Here is a 21,678-nt window from a genome sequence, read left to right as displayed (position 1 = left end):
GGTACACACTGAAACTTGTTCGGTTTGGTACGGATACGTGTACCTTTACACCCCTAGTAGCTAGTAATATAGGCAAGGAAGATCATTTAGTGGAAGAGTGCATGATAGTAGAAGACGTAAGAAGGTTAGTGTTTTTTGTTTTTTTGTTTTTCCCTTTATTTTCAGATATTGATATGAAGAAGTGTGTTTTTAGTCAACGGCGAAAGATTGGTCGTGCTTCGGCTGTCCTAACTGTGGTGGGAAGTTCGTTCCACCATTTTGGAGCAAGAACTGAGAATAACTGGCTTCTCCTTGATGACCCTCCCGGAGCTCGGATAGGAGTGGGTCTGAGGCGGCCAGAAGATGTAGAGCGGAGGGGTCTTGAGGGTGCCACCTCATGCCACCTCACGCCAACTCAACTGCTATCGTTGACATTGAACCTATGCAAATGATTCCAATTTTAAATCAAACATTATTTCTTAGGCTTACTAACGCTTTGATTGTTCCTGTTTTTCTTTCTGTGTAAAACCAGTTGGTAGTTCACGTTGGAGTCTCGGGTATGGCCACCACCGTCACGTTGGAAAAGTGTGGCCACAACCGTGGCTACAAGGGCCTGGACAACAGCAGCTTCTGTCCAGACTCGCAGTGTTGCATCGTAGGAGGCCCCGATTGCCTCGATTCGGTTATTGACATGGAATCCGTCTGCAAGAGAGTGAAAGCCTCAGAGCTGGGAGTCGCCGTGTCCGTTTCCAAAGACGCCGGAAGGTAACTGTCTTTTTATATTCCATAAGCGAGCACTTTGAAGTGCAATTTCCGAAAGATTTGACACAATAATGAATTGATCTTTATTTATTTGCATTTTCTGTGGACCTGTCTCTAGAGCTGCCGCGATTACCGCATTACCGCGGTATCGCTGTTACATCACGGCCACCGCAGAGTAGGCTGAATACCGCGTCACCGCTGTTTTTTATAATAATAATAATAAATTACCCTCCTCTCGTTGGGCTTGCGGCTCTGCAGATATACCCTACTCCTCTATCGAGGTTCCAAGCGACCCTATTGGGTACCAGAAAAGTCATGTGAAACATTGCAGACCACTGATTGGTCAGAAGAGAGACGCGTCACACGTTGTAGCGGCATGCAGTGTGTTACCACCAATCGGCAAGCGCGTATTAGGTTTTTACGTCCTGAATGTCAGCTCATCACAACACGGCTAATAACGTTAGCTTTAACTCTCCGCCGGAGTGGACTACCATCGCTCCTCAGGAGTACTAAACGAGACATAATGATTTTACTGTCTGCAACGAATGTTATAATAAAAGCCCTTCGTTCTATACACTTGTCTGATTGAAAACTTTATTAACAGACCGCAGAATGGGACAACTCAGCACGCTCTGAGCAAAGAAAGGAACTGAGATATGAATAGAGTATTGCTTGCCTTGCTATGGTCCGGTAAATACGCTGATGTTATTGAACGTATAACTATATAATGTTAATGCCACAAAACGAATGCCTTTATTATAAAGTAGTAACTTTATAGTAATAATAATAAGAAAGGGTCGGGGGGGTTAGGGGTAACCACCCCTGCCCGCGACACCGAGTGAACTGCGCACGACCAGAGGGGAAACTTCGAATCCGTGTTTCACTTTCAATAACTAATGCGTGCTTGCCTAATCCCAAACAATATTCATGCTGCAAAGTCATCCTCTAAAGATAGACATTTAGACTAGAGGCAGGCTATATGCTATAAAGAGTAGACTACTACTAAAAAAAAAATGCATTCAAACTTTTTATTTTTATTTTTTGTGTGCGTGCGGTAATAACCGCGGCGGTAGGAAATATTTTGCAAATTTGTGCGGTAAGGAAAACATCAATACCGCGGCAGCTCTACCTGTCTCTTTAATCTATTTAAGCTAGGACCCTATCTATTTGATCCAATGCTGTCTCCTTTAACAGATATCTCTGTGACTTCACCTACTATACCTCTCTGTACTTGAGCCACGGGCGCTCTGCATTTGTTCACGTGCCCCCTGTCGGAAAGCCTTACAGCGGGGAAGACCTGGGCCGTGCGCTGCAGGCCATCGTGCAAGAGATGCTGGAGTGTCTGGGCCAAGAAGAAGAGAAGATCCAATGCCAGCATTTGACCTCCAAATGCCAACTAAGCCTATCTGCCCCCTGACACAAGAAAGAAACTGCACTTAACCTCAAGTAGCCAAACCTTTTTATTTATTTTATTTTTACTATCTCTATTGGTGCATATTCAAAACTACCATTGGACATTTTCAGTTTTCTCATTTCATTGTTGTCTTTTTTTTCTTTTTTTAAGCTAGTCCTTCTCCTTTGTGTTGGACCTGGATCAGTTATGTATTTCTTCAAATTATGAAGAAACAATGGGATTGCAAAAAGCAAATGTTGCTCAAGTTGTAACTGAAGCTTTTGTCCCACTACTTCGGAACTTGAAACGCTGTGTTCAAGGATATTTTGTGGTCCAGTAACGTGAAATCCATGAAACACAGAAGTGAATAAAAAAAATTATAATAATAATTTCGGGAGCAGGAATACTACTATTGTAGTTCACACACGTTTATATTATCACATTGTGGCAAGTTTATACTGTTGTCATTGCAATCTAATACCCCAAATGTGTCTTCTACCGATGCACCTTATAGGGTTAGGAATAGTAATAGAAGTTACCTTTGGGGCTAACGGTTGATTGTGTTCCACATTATTTAACTTTGTCTTCTTAATTATTCCTCCCTTTGATTGTTCTCTCAGGTTGATACATACTGACAGTTTGTTCTCTCAGGTTGATACATACTGACAGTTTGTTCTCTCAGGTTGATACATACTGACAGTTTGTTCTCACAGGTTGATACATACTGACAGATTGTTCTCTCAGGTTGATACATACTGACAGTTTGTTCAGCCACTTGTGATACTTTTGTTACCATTTCTTATCCAAGTTTAAAGACATAAACCTTTTTCATTATCACATAAAGACCACAGTAGGCGTCTATTAAAGGTTTATTGAGGTGTTTTGTGGGATTTCCCATTAATAATTATTAATGTCCCTGAAACATTTTACTCACATAGAAATTTGAAGTTCTATTTGCTCACATTCTCGTTATTCAAAACATAATTTGTTTCGGTTTTCCTTCAAATAGTTTTTCTTTTTTTCCATCTTCCCCAAAAGCTTAGCTTTGCTGTTTTGACTTTGATGTTGAATACGTTTCTTGAGTCTTTTCTTTATAAGAAGTTGTAATTTTGCCTTCTTTTACAAAAGGTTATTTAATCAGGGAACGGGTTGGTTCCAGCTCACATTTCCCCAGTCTGTCGATCCCAACATCCACTCCAATGAGATCTGGCCTTGGGCTGTGCAATGTTTTTTGTTTTTGTTTTACAGATCTCTGTTAGTGACATTACAGGCCTGTCGTACATTGATTCATATTAAAGCTTTATACCATTCACTTCATTGGATCAGATATACTGTAGCTGCTTATTTTATCTGAAAGTTTGATTGGATGAAGTGAACAACAAATTGATCAAGTTGGAGTTGGCCCTTCTGGAGCACTTATTGTTCTTTATTACATGGCGTTTTCACATTCGCCCAAATGCTTGCTTGTGATTGGTCAATAGCCCCCGACAGCGGTGAATTATTTTTCGATAACCACCGGTGATTATTGTTTTTCGCAGCTGGAGTAATCAAGCCCCACTGACACACACTGTTTCAGTGCAGCCAATCAGACACACCTGCCGGGCTGCCCGCGATAATAATAATCACTTTATTTGGGCTGACAGAGCCACAGAACAACTGCGATTTGTCAAATGAATTAGGTATATTGTTAGTAAGTTAGCCATGTAATAAGCGGGATAATGTATAGCTATACTCGGTCATCATCGCAAAATAATTGACCTTCACTGACGTTTAAAACACCTCGCCGAGGCGGCTCGGTATTTTAAACTCTGTGTCGGTCAATTATTTTGCGACAATGACCTCGTAGCTATACATTATCCCTTACTTAACCCCCCCCCCACCCCTTCCACTTTCACATAATTGTCTGTATTTGTTGACATTTTGGTTGAGCCATGCGAATGCTTACATTTTTATTTCATTTTCAGTCGCTTTAACTTATGTAGTTCATTTTTTTATTTTATTTTTTCACACGATGAAGATGAGATGCTTTGTTTGCTATTTGCTTATGCTTTGATTTTTCCTAGCCTGTCTTAACAAACTGGAGTTGGTGCATTCACAATTGCTGTGATGGTGCATTGTTACATCTCTTTTCTATACAGTGTGATGGTGCATTGTTACATCTCTTTTCTATACAGTGTGATGGTGCATTGTTACATCTCTTTTCTATACAGTGTGATGGTGCATTGTTACATCTCTTTTCTATACAGTGTGATGGTGCATTGTTACATCTCTTTTCTATACAGTGCCGTGGCTTTTAAACGGCGTCGCCCACTAGCGGTGTGTCCAACAAAGTAGCATCCTAAAGTTAGCTTAACAAGAGTTTGTTTTCCTCTTGAACCTTATAACATTTTCTGTTTCTTAGGCTACTTGTAACTATCTGGTTATTGTTCCTTTCTTGGTTTCATGTTCTACAAATCCATTAAGGAATTGTTAAAGTAATGATCCGGTTTAAGAAACCTCCCATGATATTAGTTCCTCATGGATACGTGGCATGTAATGTAACTAAATATGCGAGTTGTTGTTCAAATGTTTAATCACAAATGTGAAACCGTCTATACCTCAAGTTTACATGATGATGTGACCAGTTCCCCACACTTAACCTGTGCCTTGCTGATGAAGGGTTTTATTAAAAGGCCTTACAATTTTCCACCTGGTCGATTTATAGAGTATATTACATAACATAAGGCCCAAAAACGCTTTCTACCTGAAATGTGTAGCTACCTCGTAATTATGAGAACATTATGCTGTTTACATTGTTGCCTGGTTCCTCTGTGTAAGGAATGGTGTAAGAGATGTTCTACTGTTATCTGGTTCGGAAACAAGGCATTGTAAAATTGGCTTTGAAATAAAGAAGAATCACTGAAACGCCCATGGTTATTTGTGTTTGCTCTACCAACCCATTGCTTTTTCTTTAAATAGAAACGAGTGCCTATTATTCATTAAAACGTGTGCACTCTTTGATGATCATTTTGATCATTGTATTATAATATTGGTAAATTGCTCAACTATATTATAAAGTAGACATGTCATAAGGCTGTTGCTAGATCACACGGGTCATTGTGTTTTATTTGGGGTTGTCAGTTTGACTAAACCGAAAGAAGCTTTAGCTGTCATGACATAAAGATGCCACACATCCATACATCTGCTTATAGATCTGTTTGATAATGTCTAGCTCAGGAAAGGCTAAAGTAATGTTGTGTGCATTTAACATCCTGCTATCCTCACATTTACAATTTACATTACATTTGGTTTCCTTGAGGTAAATTTCACCCCAGCAATTTAAACCTCTAGAAAAGTATTAAAATTGTAACCAAAGTTTGTGTCTGGGGTGCACGGGGTAAAACAATTAGATTTTAGAATATTTCAGATAATGAAATTAAATGTTTATCATCGACTATCTAGTTAGTATTTATAGGTACATTGAGTCCATCCTCACCTCCTCCATCACAGTATGGTACGCTGCAGCCACAGCCAAGGACCAAGGCAGGCTGCAGCGTGTCATCCACTCTGCTGAGAAGGTGATCGGCTGCAATCTGCCATCTCTCCAGGACCTGTACGCCTCTCCAGAACTCTGAAGCCTGCAGGTAAGATTGTGGCCGACCCCTACCACCCCGGCCCGGTCACAACCTGTTGGAGTCACTCCCCTCCGACCCCTACCACCCCGGTTACACCCTGTCTGAGTCACTCCCCTCCGACCCCTACCACCCCGGCCCGGTCACAACCTGTCTGAGTCACTCCCCTCCGACCCCTACCACCCCGGTCACAACCTGTTGGAGTCACTCCCCTCCGACCCCTACCACCCCGGTCACAACCTGTTGGAGTCACTCCCCTCTGACCCCTACCACCCCGGTCACAACCTGTCTGAGTCACTCCCCTCTGACCCCTACCACCCCGGTCACAACCTGTCTGACTCACTCCCCTCCGACCCCTACCACCCCGGTCACAACCTGTTTGAGTCACTCCCCTCCGACCCCTACCACCCCGGTCACAACCTGTTGGAGACACTCCCCTCCGACCCCTACCACCCCGGTCACAACCTGTCTGAGTCACTCCCCTCCGACCCCTACCACCCCGGTCACAACCTGTTGGAGACACTCCCCTCCGACCCCTACCACCCCGGTTACACCCTGTCTGAGTCACTCCCCTCTGACCCCTACCACCCCGGTCACAACCTGTTGGAGTCACTCCCCTCTGACCCCTACCACCCCGGTTACAACCTGTTGGAGTCACTCCCCTCCGACCCCTACCACCCCGGTTACAACCTGTCTGAGTCACTCCCCTCTGACCCCTACCACCCCGGTCACAACCTGTTGGAGTCACTCCCCTCTGACCCCTACCACCCCGGTTACAACCTGTCTGAGTCACTCCCCTCCGACCCCTACCACCCCGGTCACAACCTGTCTGAGTCACTCCCCTCCGACCCCTACCACCCCGGTCACAACCTGTCTGAGTCACTCCCCTCTGACCCCTACCACCCCGGTCACAACCTGTCTGAGTCACTCCCCTCTGACCCCTACCACCCCGGTCACAACCTGTTGGAGTCACTCCCCTCTGACCCCTACCACCCCGGTCACAACCTGTCTGAGTCACTCCCCTCCGACCCCTACCACCCCGGTCACAACCTGTTGGAGTCACTCCCCTCCGACCCCTACCACCCCGGTCACAACCTGTCTGACTCACTCCCCTCCGACCCCTACCACCCCGGTTACAACCTGTCTGAGTCACTCCCCTCTGACCCCTACCACCCCGGTCACAACCTGTCTGAGTCACTCCCCTCCGACCCCTACCACCCCGGTCACAACCTGTTGGAGACACTCCCCTCCGACCCCTACCACCCCGGTCACAACCTGTTGGAGTCACTCCCCTCTGACCCCTACCACCCCGGTCACAACCTGTCTGAGTCACTCCCCTCCGACCCCTACCACCCCGGTCACAACCTGTTTGAGTCACTCCCCTCCGACCCCTACCACCCCGGTTACAACCTGTCTGAGTCACTCCCCTCTGACCCCTACCACCCCGGTTACAACCTGTCTGAGTCACTCCCCTCCGACCCCTACCACCCCGGTCACAACCTGTCTGAGTCACTCCCCTCTGACCCCTACCACCCCGGTCACAACCTGTTGGAGTCACTCCCCTCTGACCCCTACCACCCCGGTCACAACCTGTCTGAGTCACTCCCCTCTGACCCCTACCACCCCGGTCACAACCTGTCTGAGTCACTCCCCTCCGACCCCTACCACCCCGGTCACAACCTGTTTGAGACACTCCCCTCTGACCCCTACCACCCCGGTCACAACCTGTTTGAGTCACTCCCCTCCGACCCCTACCACCCCGGTCACAACCTGTTTGAGTCACTCCCCTCCGACCCCTACCACCCCGGTCACAACCTGTCTGAGTCACTCCCCTCTGACCCCTACCACCCCGGTCACAACCTGTCTGAGTCACTCCCCTCTGACCCCTACCACCCCGGTCACAACCTGTTGGAGACACTCCCCTCTGACCCCTACCACCCCGGTCACAACCTGTTTGAGTCACTCCCCTCTGACCCCTACCACCCCGGTTACAACCTGTTTGAGTCACTCCCCTCCGACCCCTACCACCCCGGTCACAACCTGTCTGAGTCACTCCCCTCTGACCCCTACCACCCCGGTCACAACCTGTCTGAGTCACTCCCCTCTGACCCCTACCACCCCGGTCACAACCTGTCTGAGTCACTCCCCTCCGACCCCTACCACCCCGGTTACACCCCCCCCACATCCAACACACTGAGATCAGAACTCTCCCCCCACAGCCCCCCCCCCCCCCCCCCCCCACACATCCAACACACTGAGATCAGAACTCTAAACCCCCCCCCCCCCCCCCCCCCCCCATGTCCAACACACTGAGATCAGAACTCTGGCCCCGCAGCCCCCCCCCCCCACACTCAGATCAGAACTCTGGCCCCACAGGGCCCCCCCCCCCCCCCACACTCAGATCAGAACTCTGGCCCCACAGCCCCCCCCCCCCCCCCCCCCCACACTCAGATCAGAACTCTGGCCCCACAGGGCCCCCCCCCCCCCCCCCCCACACTCAGATCAGAACTCTGGCCCCACAGCCCCCCCCCCCACGTCCAACACACTCAGATCAGAACTCTGGCCCCACAGCCCCCCCCCCCCCCCCCACGTCCAACACACTCAGATCAGAACTCTGGCCCCACAGCCCCCCCCCCACATCCAACACACTCAGATCAGAACTCTCCCCCCACAGCCCCCCCCCCCCCCCCCACACTCAGACCAGAACTCTGGCCCCACTGCCCCCGTCCCCCCCCCGTCCAACACGCTCAGATCAGAACTCTGGCCCCACAGCCCCCCCCCCCCCCCCCCCCACGTCCAACACACTCAGATCAGAACTCTGGCCCCACAGCCCCCCCCCCCCCCCCCCCACGTCCAACACACTCAGATCAGAACTCTGGCCCCACTGCCCCCCCCCCCCCCCCCCACGTCCAACACACTCAGATCAGAACTCTGGCCCCACTGCCCCCCCCCCCCCCCCCCACGTCCAACACACTCAGATCAGAACTCTGGCCCCACTGCCCCCCCCCCCCCCACGTCCAACACACTGAGATCAGAACTCTGGCACAGGCGGGCTCCTTTTCCCAGCGCCGCGCCTCGCGTTTTAGCGCTCTCGGCGGTAGCGTTTTTGGGCGGAGCGCTCCCAGCGCCTAAAGTTAAAACTAGTTCAACTTTTGGAAAGGAGCGCGCTCATCAAGGTAACTTTTTTCGACCGACCAATCAACATCGAGCAAGTGGGGGAGCCGCGGCAGTCGAGACTCAGGAAAACGCTCTGAGCTTTTTTTTTTGCTTTTCAAAGCGGTCCGCCTTGAAAAAAACGTCCGCTATGGACACAAGTCCCATCACTCCGCCATGCGAATGTGTTAGTTGCTTAAACAATGTTGGATGATGTAATTGATGGGTCATTGTGTATAATTGTATTATTATCATTGTGGAACAAAAAAAAAAAATCGCGCAAATTGATTGATTGATTGATTAATTGCAAATTTTATTTTAACTACTTTCTAATAGAAGCAGCTGGGAGGTGCGCTGTTTTAAGTGAGCGTGGACTATTGAATTGATTGATTGATTGATTGATTGCTAATTTTATTACTGTCCGCCTTGTTTCCAACTGGTTAAGTTTAGGCCCTCTTTCGAAGTTGGTTAAGGTTAGAGTTTGTCTTTAGAGCAGGGCGATAGACCACCAGCCCTGATTCCAAACTCTAACCTTAACCAACTTCGAAAGAGGGCCTAAACTTAACCAGTTGGAAACAAGGCGGAAAGTAATAAAATGAGCTGTTTCCAACTGGATAAGTTTAGGCCCTCTTTCGAAGTTGGTTAAGGCGAAGACCACGGGGTCCTCAGTGAGTCCAGCGCAGAGTGCTCGCTATTACTCACATAACTATGGTTATATAGATAACCGTATGTTATGTTACGTCATAGCTTACGCTCTGCGCTCTACTGAAACACAGGAGCTGAGCAGAGCGGAAGCTCGACAAATGTACCCGTGAGGCACCCCACAACCATCAGAACTGGGGAGGACCCGAGCCCCGGTACCCCCCTAGTGGAGGACGGGAGGGAATCGGATCCGACTGTGTGAAGAGGGGTTTAGCAACTCAAACGCACAGGGTGAGCAGACCGTGGGACTTACCTTCCCACAGAAGAACCCACAACTACACAAACGCGCAACCCACATGCCACTAGGGAACGAACGGGAAGAAACAAAACCCCAGTTACAACCCCTAATATCACGGGGTCAAGGGCAAAAACCCAACCCATGGCAAGGCCGTAGCAGCGGAGCGCGAAGGAGGACCCAGCCCCAGGAAGGGACTGGACCCCCCGGAAAAGGGGGCCTGGTAAGGCCAATGACGCCGCAGCATCGAGACCCCACCAGGCGGTCACTAGTGACACCACCCCCCACATAGCCAGCGTATCGGACAGGGCCCATCCAAGAGCAGGCCCTTCCCCCCTACAGCACGCCGCCCTGAAGCACTCAAGAGGCTACACCCACAGCGGGACCAGGCAGCGCACCGGGGAGATAACCCCCAAAGAGGTTGATCCCTCAATCCAGGTAACAGGTCAAAAAGACTCGACCTGAGCCTGGAGCACTGCGGACTAGACAGGCGCCAAAGGGGTCTGCTGAAAACAGCACCCCGGCGGAAGGGGCGGAAGGTATGCTGTGCACCATGTCGCAGCCTCCACAAAAAACCCCAACCCTCTAGAAGGGCAGAGGCAGAGAAGGCAGACACGATTGGCAGACGTCATGAAAGGTGCGGGGGCACACTCACAGGCAGACGGAGTCAAGCCCGGCCTAACCCGAGAGTCGACTCCGCTACCAACACACCTGGAAACCAACCACCACCTAACAGGAGGCGGTTGTTCCTATAACCCCCCAAGAAAAAACTCCAAAACACAACTGCGGGTATACACCGGCTATACAGCAGTACAAGTGTTTCAGTTCTCAAGAAGGGGTTAACCCAGGCCAACAGGTAGACGAGAACGAGTTCGGACCTGGGCCCGGCGGACCGGGACGTACACAGGGATGCCAGAGGGGTACAAGAACCACCTCAACAGCCCCCTCCCCGCCAAGCAGGAGAAGAGAGGGGCGAAAAAGGAATGGAGAAGGACCAGGCTCCTTTAGCACAGCGCAAGGTACAACACAACATGGACCAAGCAACAGTGAGGGATAACACGTAGTAACATAACCACGAACACCTCCATAACATCAAACCCTGCAATGCCCAGGCGACCCGGCATTTTCCCCCCGAAAAAGCACAAGTCCCTCAGGGTACCAGAACAGCAGATCTGCGCCCCGGCGGACAACGGGTTAACTGACCTGGTCCGGCGCGACCAGAACCAGTCCTGTGTCCTAATCACGCCGCCATCCCCAGTCCCAGGAGGGGGGTAGGTACGCGTGTCGATCTAAAACATCACAGAGGGTGCCACCAAGCCGTGCCCGATGGCCCACCCCAAAGGCGTGAGTCCCCTCCGCCAATGCTTTGATCTATTCCGTTATCTCCCCCCAGAGATGAACGAGAATTCCTCGAGACTACCTAGTACACTGGCGCTCGGAAGAGACAAAACTCCATCCTAGTTGCCCCATAAAAACGCTGTTTCAATGATGAGCAACCAAGGCGCGCAAGCCCATGCGTGGTTCCACACAGAAGCACCCAGGGCCAGCACTATGTACACGTCGAGACCCAAAACATATCAATGGTAATTCTAACAAGAACCCAGATAACGTTCCCTCCAAGCCGCCTGGGAGAGCGGCAGGAAGCTGGCCAAGACACAGATATGGGTCCCATATGACGCGTCCGAGGGAAAACACCCCTGTCAACCCTGCCCTATAAAAGAGAGGAGACAGGGAACCCCCAGAGAGAGACTTCCCACGTGAGTAATAATTGAAAAGATATATGCAACATTGAGCTACGTGAACAATTGGACTAAGACTCTCTGATGAGGAGGCTCTGAAACTCTGAGGAGGCTCTCTCACTGAGAGGGAGGTTCTGAAACTCACAGAGGAGGCTCTGAAACTCCCTGAGGAGGAGGCTCTGACCCAATATACACTACTAGTAGGGAGCAGAGCAGAAGAACAAATTGTCTCTACTGCATTGCATTGCATCACTCCAAGCCCACGTGGTTGAACAAAAAATTCAAAGAAACAGACTAAGAAATGACGTAAACACCATGATCAAAACCGCAAAAAGAAATTTCATCAACAACAAAACTGAGGAAAACAAAAACAAACCCCGCGAACTTTGGAAATTACTCAATAATCAACTAGGCTGCAGTAAAAAACTTAAAACCAGATTCTCAAACATAAACATAAAGACGGACAACACGCTCATCACAGACAAGCTGGATGTAGCCAATTACTTAAACATCTTCTTCACAAACATAGCCACAACACTGGTAAACAAACTACCCTCCCACTCAGGGCATTATGGGGTAGAACACATAGTAGCATACTACAAAAACCTAGGGGTCCACAAAGACGACTTCAAACTTGAAATGGTAACAACCGATGAGGTACTCAAAAAATGTAGCGCCCTCCAACCTAACAAGGCCACTGGCCATGACAACATCCCCTCCAAATTCCTCAGAGACGCAGCAGCCGCCATCACCCCAGTCATCACACACATAATAAACCTCTCTATAAAACAGGGGCACGTCCCCAAGGACTTCAAAATTGCGAGAGTGACCCCTCTGCACAAAAATGGCAGCAAATTAGACCCAGGCAACTACCGCCCTGTTTCTATTCTTACCTCCATCTCGAAAGTCATGGAGAAAATAGTCTACGAACAGGTCGAAAAGTACCTGGCGGAAAAAAATCTAATCTACGAATTCCAATCTGGCTTCAGAACATCCCACTCCACTGACACATGCCTCCTCTATTTGAACGACCACATCAAACAAGAGGTGGACGCGGGCAAATACTGCGGCATGGTCATGCTGGACCTACAAAAGGCATTCGACACTGTCAATCACTCCATTCTAATAGACAAGCTAAAAGCAATTGGTTTTGATAGCTTATCAGTGAGCTGGATGCAATCCTACCTGGAGGGGAGAGAACAGATGGTAGAGGTAAACGGTACTCTACCCCCCCCCCCCTCACAGTGAGTTGTGGTGTTCCACAAGGAAGCATACTAGGACCGCTACTCTTCCTAATTTATGCAAATGACATGTCGTCAGCCTGTGACTGCAACTTGTTCCTGTTTGCGGACGACTCAGCCCTGCTGGTCTCTGACAAGAACAAGTTGCAGGTTGAAAAAACCCTCAGCTCGGAACTAGGCAAAATCTGCATATGGCTCGCTGATAACAAACTATCATTACACATGGGCAAAACAGAGTCCATTCTCTTCGGTTCAAATAACAAACTCAGCAAGACCGACGGCTTCTCAGTTACAGTGGGTGACAATATTGTCACAAGGAAAGACGAAATTACCTACCTGGGTTCCATCCTAGAGGCAAATCTTTCCTGTGACAAAATGGCATCCAATGTAATAAAAAAAGTCAACCAACGAACTAGATTATTGTACCGGATCTCCTCCCTGGTAAACAAGAATACCCTGAAGACTCTGGCAGGAGCACTCATTCAAGGGTACTATGACTATGCATGCACCTCATGGTACCAAAGCACCTCAAAGGCGCTTAAAACAAAATTACAAACATCACAAAACAAACTGGTTAGACTACTACTTGACCTGAACCCCAGAACCCACCTCACCCCTGCCCACTTTGACAACCTAGGATGGCTTAGAGTAGACGACAGAGTACAGCAACTTGCAATGGGCCTGGTCTACAAGATACACTATACGACCGGGGTGCCCATGTACATGTCAAAATACTTCCCAAAGGTCAGTGAATACCACAACCACTACACCAAAGGAAGCTCAACAAATCATGTTAAACCCAGATTCGGATCAAACAAGGGACTAAACACGTTTCGCAATTATGCCACAACAATGTGGAACGCCCTACCCAAAGCTGTAAAGGAATGTGAATCCCTGCCCACATTCAAAACCGCTCTTAAAGAGCACCTACGGGAGGCTGCAATTCGAAACTGGCCACCGTAAATGCCCAAAACCCCCACCACCTCCTAATAGACAGTCTCCTCCCCACCGCATGTATATATTCCCTCCCCGCCGTATGTATATTTCTCTCCCACCCACCCACCCCCTCCTAATGTACAGTCCCCTCCCCATCATATGTATATACTCTGTCAGGATCTAGGGGTAACAGTACTGTATATTTGAATACCGTTTATGTCACAAATGTATCAGTACTAAATACCTATATGTCCCTATGCCATAAATGTCATGTATGTTGTGTATGTCATAAATGTCTATATGAATTGAAAATGGGGGACCCTGATGGAAACAAGACAAACGTCTTTCTCAGGTCTGCATCCCCTTAACAATTGTATGTATTGAGCCGTACTGTATTGTACCCATTCTGCAATCTGTTAAATAAAGTTTTCATTCATTCATTCATTCATTCATACCAAGCTCAAGACACATACAACAGAATGCAGAGCAGAACTTCTTTTAAAGTTCTCACGCATTGCATAACTCATCTTGACAATAACAGAGGTCCACAACATGGAGCCCGAAAATAACTCACGGAAGTCTCACAACCAATAGAAACGCGCCCAGTGACGTACTCTATTGCGGGGGGAATTCCGGGACCCACCGCCCAAATATGGCGTGGGACCAGGGAACTCACCCCCCCCCCCTCCCTACCCTGTGACGCGCTGGCCCAGCAACGTGACAGGAAGCCCGAAGGACAGGAGGTCCAACCCCCTGACCAATCAGAAAAAAGGGGAGGGAGGGTTTATCAGTTCACACCCTCATGACCCCTCACCCGTGTTACAATGCAATGACAAAGCAGAGCCATGACACCAGTCATAGCGTGCTACATGAAGCGCATGTATACCTGTCAAGGTAACAGCTTCACATAGGCTCATGTGCGAACCTGCCACCTGAATTTTTACACACAGACCAAGAGAGGGCCAAGGGCCCTGGTACAAGAGCTTACACATGTAACTTCTGTAGGCCAACACCTAACCCAGTTGTGGATCTTAACGACACACACAACCCTCCATCACAACAAAAAAGGCAAAAGTACACTCTCACTACCGTAAGAGGAACGCCGTTTTTCATGACGAGAGAAGACACAAGTCCTCGATTAAGTACTGGCCACAGGCCTTGCTAAGTCCACATGACAGCGACCAAACAATTTTCAGAAATAAATTGCCTCTCTAAGCAAGAGCACAACCCCAGCAGAAGCTGAGGGGTTACACCGTATCCCCAAAAACATAGTGAAACAACACACACATTCTAAAAAAAAACATGTTTGAGGGGAGGGGGGGGGGGGGGGGGGGGGGGGGCCCAGGGGAAAACCGCGGGAAAAAAAACACCTTACCCCTGATACGACGGCAATGTGTAGAGTAAGCTTTACATCATGCACGCCAGCACAGCCGAAGACCTTGTTTGAACAGGCACAGCCCTGTTCATGTGTGAAAAAACTTGCCACCTGTTATTGTCATCACAAGCTGAGAGAGGGACTCATCCCTCTATCATATGCCACTATGCATAGCATTGTAGGGTAACCCAGCCAGTTGTGGGCTCTAACGTTACATGAACACACACAACTTCTCATCATACAACAAAAAACCCAGTTAATTTTACTCACGTAAAAAACAACGCTGTTTCTAGGTAGAGAGAAAAGCACAAGCTTCGGTCAACGCTACCCAAGCTATACAAACGACCAAGACAATTCACACACAGCACATCGTCGTATTCCAAATTTAGTGAAGCAACATACGTTTTGGAAAAACATCGTTATTAACAAAACATTCGGGAGGGGAAGGAAGGAAGAGTGGGGTAATGTCCAATGGACACCTTACCTGCACTAACGAACGCAGGATGAGAAGGCCACAACACAGGCTGGTCTCCACGTTGATGAAAGGCCTCTCGCTGGCAAGGCCAGAAGAAGCTATGGCCGGAGCCTCGCACCGGCGAGACGCCCCCCTCCTGCAGCCGGTCATGGTGCAGGCCCGACTACATCTTCTGTCAAGATGATGTTGTAGTCAGAGTGCCAGGGCCTGCTATTCTCACGGCTAATGTTTAATGGTTGTAGCACAAGCTAACAGCTAACTCTAGGCTAACTGATAGCATCAAGCTAACGTTCCCAGCCGAGCGAACGTAACGGCAGCTAACGTCGTAGCTAAACAGCTAACTGGCTAACAGGTAGCTCAACCCGGCTAGGAAGCAAGCTAAGCAGCTACCACTGAAAACTGCACAACGTGAGAAACGCAATACAGGCCAACACTTCAGACAGCCGCTGCCTTTTCCTCTTCTCATCCGAAGAGAGAAGAGAAAAAGAAGGCAACACGTCCCTCTTCAGAACGGTGTTTACCAGACACAGCGGTGCCGGCACAAGTCCCTCACGGACTATAGCCAACTTGAGCATGGAGATATTCTCTTTTTTTTTTATCTACTTTTTCTCCCATTTTAAATTTTTCTCCCATCCCAATTTTGTATCATCCAATTCTACCCTCCCCTGTCTCGAACGCTGTTAGGCCATGCCTCCCACAAGCCAGCTGCAATGTGGACGAAGCCTTACATAACGTGTCCCCTCCGGTACTCGAGGAAGCAGCCGTCGCATCTTTTCACCTGCACAGCGCAATCTCTCTCAGCGTCGGGGGTCTGCGTGGGAGGGCACGCCGTCCCTGTCGCTTCCTGATTCTGCTGCGCAGGCGCACCAACCGACCTGTAGGAGTCGCTGTCCACAACGTCCGATCCCCACCCATCAGCTTCCCACCCCCTAATACTGCCAATTGTATTAGTATGAACGACCAGCCAAGCTGATAGCAATGTGGAGAGCTGGGCTCAAACCCAGCGTCTCCTGCTTTGGTGGTGAGCGCCTTGCCCACTGCACCACCTAGCCACCCAGCATGGAGATATTCTCATAATGAAACACCAAGCTCACCTCCCTCGCACCGGGGCTTTTCATTTTTTTTAAAAGACGGGGCCAGCACGGCGACAGTGGGTAACCGTTTGTCCAGAGACCCGGGGAATTGAACCGCAGATTCGGACACGGTCCCAGGTAAACAAAGCTCCCGATGAGGAGATCATGTTAACGTGGGCATCAACCCTCTCCATGCTGCTAAGAGGCAGCGAAAAAGGATACCAGCCTGGAGCCGGCCTTCATAAGTTGTGTAGCCGTTCCCCCACAACCAACACACCTGGCGCCCGTGTCGCAAAAACATCCCCCGCCCCAGAGTGGCCGCCAGCCCTCACACGGCCGAGCGCCTCCCAAGCAAAGTCGAACTGCAGAGCCAGAGGAAATGCCGGCGGGGATTGCTCAGCGACGCGAGCCCCTAATACGAAACGCCGGTGGAGGTCATCATCATCTTCTAGACACTCCGGTGGCGAAGACATTATCGCTGTATTTCCTCGAAAAATAGTGAGAGAGAAAACAAAGATATAATGTCAACGCAGCTCCTTCTCTTCAACGTAACTCCTTTCCAACAATTTTAGACTAAACTCAAGTGGTGTATACAGACACTCGCCGTGGTGAAAATAAGGAAGGAGCTGTTAGTATGGCCACACCCCTGCTTATGTAGAGGAGCGGATGGGGGTGTGGCCAGGCGGATGGGTGTTTATAGGTACATGTGGAGAAATGTATTCAGTATATAGACTGGATATGGGATATATTCCAGTAGAGCGCAGAGCGTAATGACGTAACATAACAGTGCACCTCCCAGCTGCTTCTATAGAAAGTAGTTAAAAAAAAAAAAAAAAAAAAAACTCTTATAGGGAAAAGAACCCCCCCCCTCTATATAGGGCAAAGAAAACGTATTCTTTTCCCCTATAGGGCAAATGAAACTTATTTTTTGTTGTTTTAGCTACTTTCCATAGAAGCATCTAAGAATGAAGTTCTATAGAAAGTAGGTTAAAAAAGAAAAGAAAAGTTGGATGTGTTAGTTTGTTGGATGTCTAGTTGAAAGACAGTTGGATGTGTTAGTTTGTTGGATGTCTAGTTGAAAGACAGTTGGATGTCTTAATTTGTTGGATGTCTAGTTGAAAGACAGTTGGATGTCTTAATTTGTTGGATGTCTAGTTGAAAGACAGTTGGATGTCTTAATTTGTTGGATGCCTAGTTGAAAGACAGTTGGATGTCTTAGTTTGTTGGATGTCTAGTTGAAAGACAGTTGGATGTCTTAATTTGTTGGATGCCTAGTTGAAAGACAGTTGGATGTCTTAGTTTGTTGGATGTCTTAGTTGAGAGACAGTTGGATGTCTTAGTTTGTTGGATGTCTTACTGAGAACAGTTGGATGCACTTCCGAGCTGCTTCCACATGGAGGCAACTTCTCTTTTTATTTTTTTGGGAACTACTTTTTCTGGCCGATGATTTTTTCAATAAATCTTCAATTAATGTGTGTTTATTGTATAGCAATAAGGTTGGTTGAATGCGCCAGTTGTATAAAAGCCATTACACCACATGCAGTTGTGGGTTGTGAGAATTAGACCATGCCTAGGGGGTTTTCATTTTTTTTAAAAGACGGGGCCAGCACGGCGACAGTGGGTAACCGTTTGTCCAGAGACCCGGGGAATTGAACCGCAGATTCGGACACGGTCCCAGGTAAACAAAGCTCCCGATGAGGAGATCATGTTAACGTGGGCATCAACCCTCTCCATGCTGCTAAGAGGCAGCGAAAAAGGATACCAGCCTGGAGCCGGCCTTCATAAGTTGTGTAGCCGTTCCCCCACAACCAACACACCTGGCGCCCGTGTCGCAAAAACATCCCCCGCCCCAGAGTGGCCGCCAGCCCTCACACGGCCGAGCGCCTCCCAAGCAAAGTCCAACTGCAGAGCCAGAGGAAATGCCGGCGGGGATTGCTCAGCGACGCGAGCCCCTAATACGAAACGCCGGTGGAGGTCATCATCATCTTCTAGACACTCCGGTGGCGAAGACATTATCGCTGTATTTCCTCGAAAAATAGTGAGAGAGAAAACAAAGATATAATGTCAACGCAGCTCCTTCTCTTCAACGTAACTCCTTTCCAACAATTTTAGACTAAACTCAAGTGGTGTATACAGACACTCGCCGTGGTGAAAATAAGGAAGGAGCTGTTAGTATGGCCACACCCCTGCTTATGTAGAGGAGCGGATGGGGGTGTGGCCAGGCGGATGGGTGTTTATAGGTACATGTGGAGAAATGTATTCAGTATATAGACTGGATATGGGATATATTCCAGTAGAGCGCAGAGCGTAATGACGTAACATAACAGTGCACCTCCCAGCTGCTTCTATAGAAAGTAGTTAAAAAAAAAAAAAAAAAAAAAACTCTTATAGGGAAAAGAACCCCCCCCTCTATATAGGGCAAAGAAAACGTATTCTTTTCCCCTATAGGGCAAATGAAACTTATTTTTTGTTGTTTTAGCTACTTTCCATAGAAGCATCTAAGAATGAAGTTCTATAGAAAGTAGGTTAAAAAAGAAAAGAAAAGTTGGATGTGTTAGTTTGTTGGATGTCTAGTTGAAAGACAGTTGGATGTGTTAGTTTGTTGGATGTCTAGTTGAAAGACAGTTGGATGTCTTAATTTGTTGGATGTCTAGTTGAAAGACAGTTGGATGTCTTAATTTGTTGGATGTCTAGTTGAAAGACAGTTGGATGTCTTAATTTGTTGGATGCCTAGTTGAAAGACAGTTGGATGTCTTAGTTTGTTGGATGTCTAGTTGAAAGACAGTTGGATGTCTTAATTTGTTGGATGCCTAGTTGAAAGACAGTTGGATGTCTTAGTTTGTTGGATGTCTTAGTTGAGAGACAGTTGGATGTCTTAGTTTGTTGGATGTCTTACTGAGAACAGTTGGATGCACTTCCGAGCTGCTTCCACATGGAGGCAACTTCTCTTTTTATTTTTTTGGGAACTACTTTTTCTGGCCGATGATTTTTTCAATAAATCTTCAATTAATGTGTGTTTATTGTATAGCAATAAGGTTGGTTGAATGCGCCAGTTGTATAAAAGCCATTACACCACATGCAGTTGTGGGTTGTGAGAATTAGACCATGCCTAGGGGGGTCTAACGACCACCCCTAGGCATGGTCTAATTCTCACAACCCACTCCTGCGCGTGATGTAATGCTTTATTACATGGGACCCCTGCTGCATTGATACACGTCACGATATTGATACACATGCAGATAGATATTGATACACATGCAGATAGATATTGATACACGTGAAGATAGATATTGATACAGTCGTGCAGATAAATATTGATACACGTGCAGATAAATATTGATACACGTGCAGATAGATATTGATACACGTGCAGATAGATATTGATACACGTGCAGATAGATATTGATACACGTGAAGATAGATATTGATACACGTGCAGATAGATATTGATACAGTCGTGCAGATAGATATTGATACACGTGCAGATAGATATTGATACACATGCAGATAGATATTGATTCAGTCGTGCAGATAGATATTGATACACGTGCAGATAGATATTGATACACATGCAGATAGATATTGATACACATGCAGATAGATATTGATACACGTGCAGATAGATATTGATACACGTGCAGATAGATATTGATACACGTGCAGATAGATATTGATACACGTGCAGATAGATATTGATACACATGCAGATAAATATTGATACACGTGCAGATAGATATTGATACACGTCACGATATTGATACACGTGCAGATAGATATTGATACACGTGCAGATAGATATTGATACACATGCAGATAGTTATTGATACACGTGCAGATAGATATTGATACACATGCAGATAGATATTGATACACATGCAGATAGATATTGATACACATGCAGATAGATATTGATACACATCACGATATTGATACACGTGCAGATAGATATTGATACACGTTCAGATAGATATTGATACACGTGCAGATAGATATTGATACACGTGCAGATAGATATTGATACACGTTCAGATAGATATTGATACACGTGCAGATAGATATTGATACACGTGCAGATAGATATTGATACACGTGCAGATAGATATTGATACACGTGCAGATAGATATTGATACACATGCAGATAGATATTGATACACGTGAAGATAGATATTGATACACGTCACGATATTGATACACGTCACGATATTGATACACATGCAGATAGATATTGATACACGTGCAGATAGATATTGATACACGTGCAGATAGATATTGATACAAGTGCAGATAGATATTGATACACGTGCAGATAGATATTGATACACGTGCAGATAGATATTGATAGATATTGTCTCACTGTGGTACATTCTAGTGAATTAAACAGTTATATTAATTCCCACTTAGCAGCAGATCTATACATCATGATGCAATGCTCACAACAAGCGTACATAATGAGGTGAACACGATCAACAACAAAACACGAGGTGGTCATATGTACCCGATGTTAGCGATGATTATTACATGGCGTTTTCACATTCGCCGAAATGCTTGCTTGTGATTGGTAAATAGCCCCCGACAGCGGTGAATAATTTTTCGATAACCACCGGTGATTATTGTTTTTCGCAGCTGGAGTAATCAAGCCCCACTGACACACACTGTATGCAGATAGATATTGATACACGTGCAGATAGATATTGATACACGTGCAGATAGATATTGATACACATGCAGATAGTTATTGATACACATGCAGATAGATATTGATACACGTGCAGATAGATATTGATACACGTGCAGATAGATATTGATACATGTGCAGATAGTTATTGATACACGTGCAGATAGATATTGATACACATGCAGATAGATATTGATACACATGCAGATAGATATTGATACACGTGCAGATAGTTATTGATACACGTGCAGATAGATATTGATACACATGCAGATAGATATTGATACACATGCAGATAGATATTGATACACGTGCAGATAGATATTGA

At 47.2% G+C, this 21,678-nt stretch overlaps 1 protein-coding gene across 1 annotated transcript; it reads left to right on the top strand.

The window, feature by feature from the left end:
- Window positions 1–514: 514 nt before the first annotated feature.
- Window positions 515–2,158, top strand: LOC311247779 (pyroglutamyl-peptidase 1-like; the record flags this gene model as incomplete). Its single annotated transcript, XM_084338777.1, has 2 exons — window positions 515–744; window positions 1,936–2,158. Exons 1-2 carry the CDS (start codon window positions 539–541, stop codon window positions 2,156–2,158), a joined length of 429 nt encoding a protein of 142 aa, XP_084194903.1. The 5' UTR covers window positions 515–538.
- Between the last annotated feature and the right edge of the window lie 19,520 nt (window positions 2,159–21,678).

The sequence above is a fragment of the Notolepis coatsorum genome (genome assembly GCF_963971535.1).
Source record: "Notolepis coatsorum genome assembly, contig: SCAFFOLD_1396, whole genome shotgun sequence".
Lineage (NCBI taxonomy): Eukaryota > Metazoa > Chordata > Actinopteri > Aulopiformes > Paralepididae > Notolepis > Notolepis coatsorum.
This window is presented reverse-complemented; position numbering and strand designations above follow the sequence as displayed.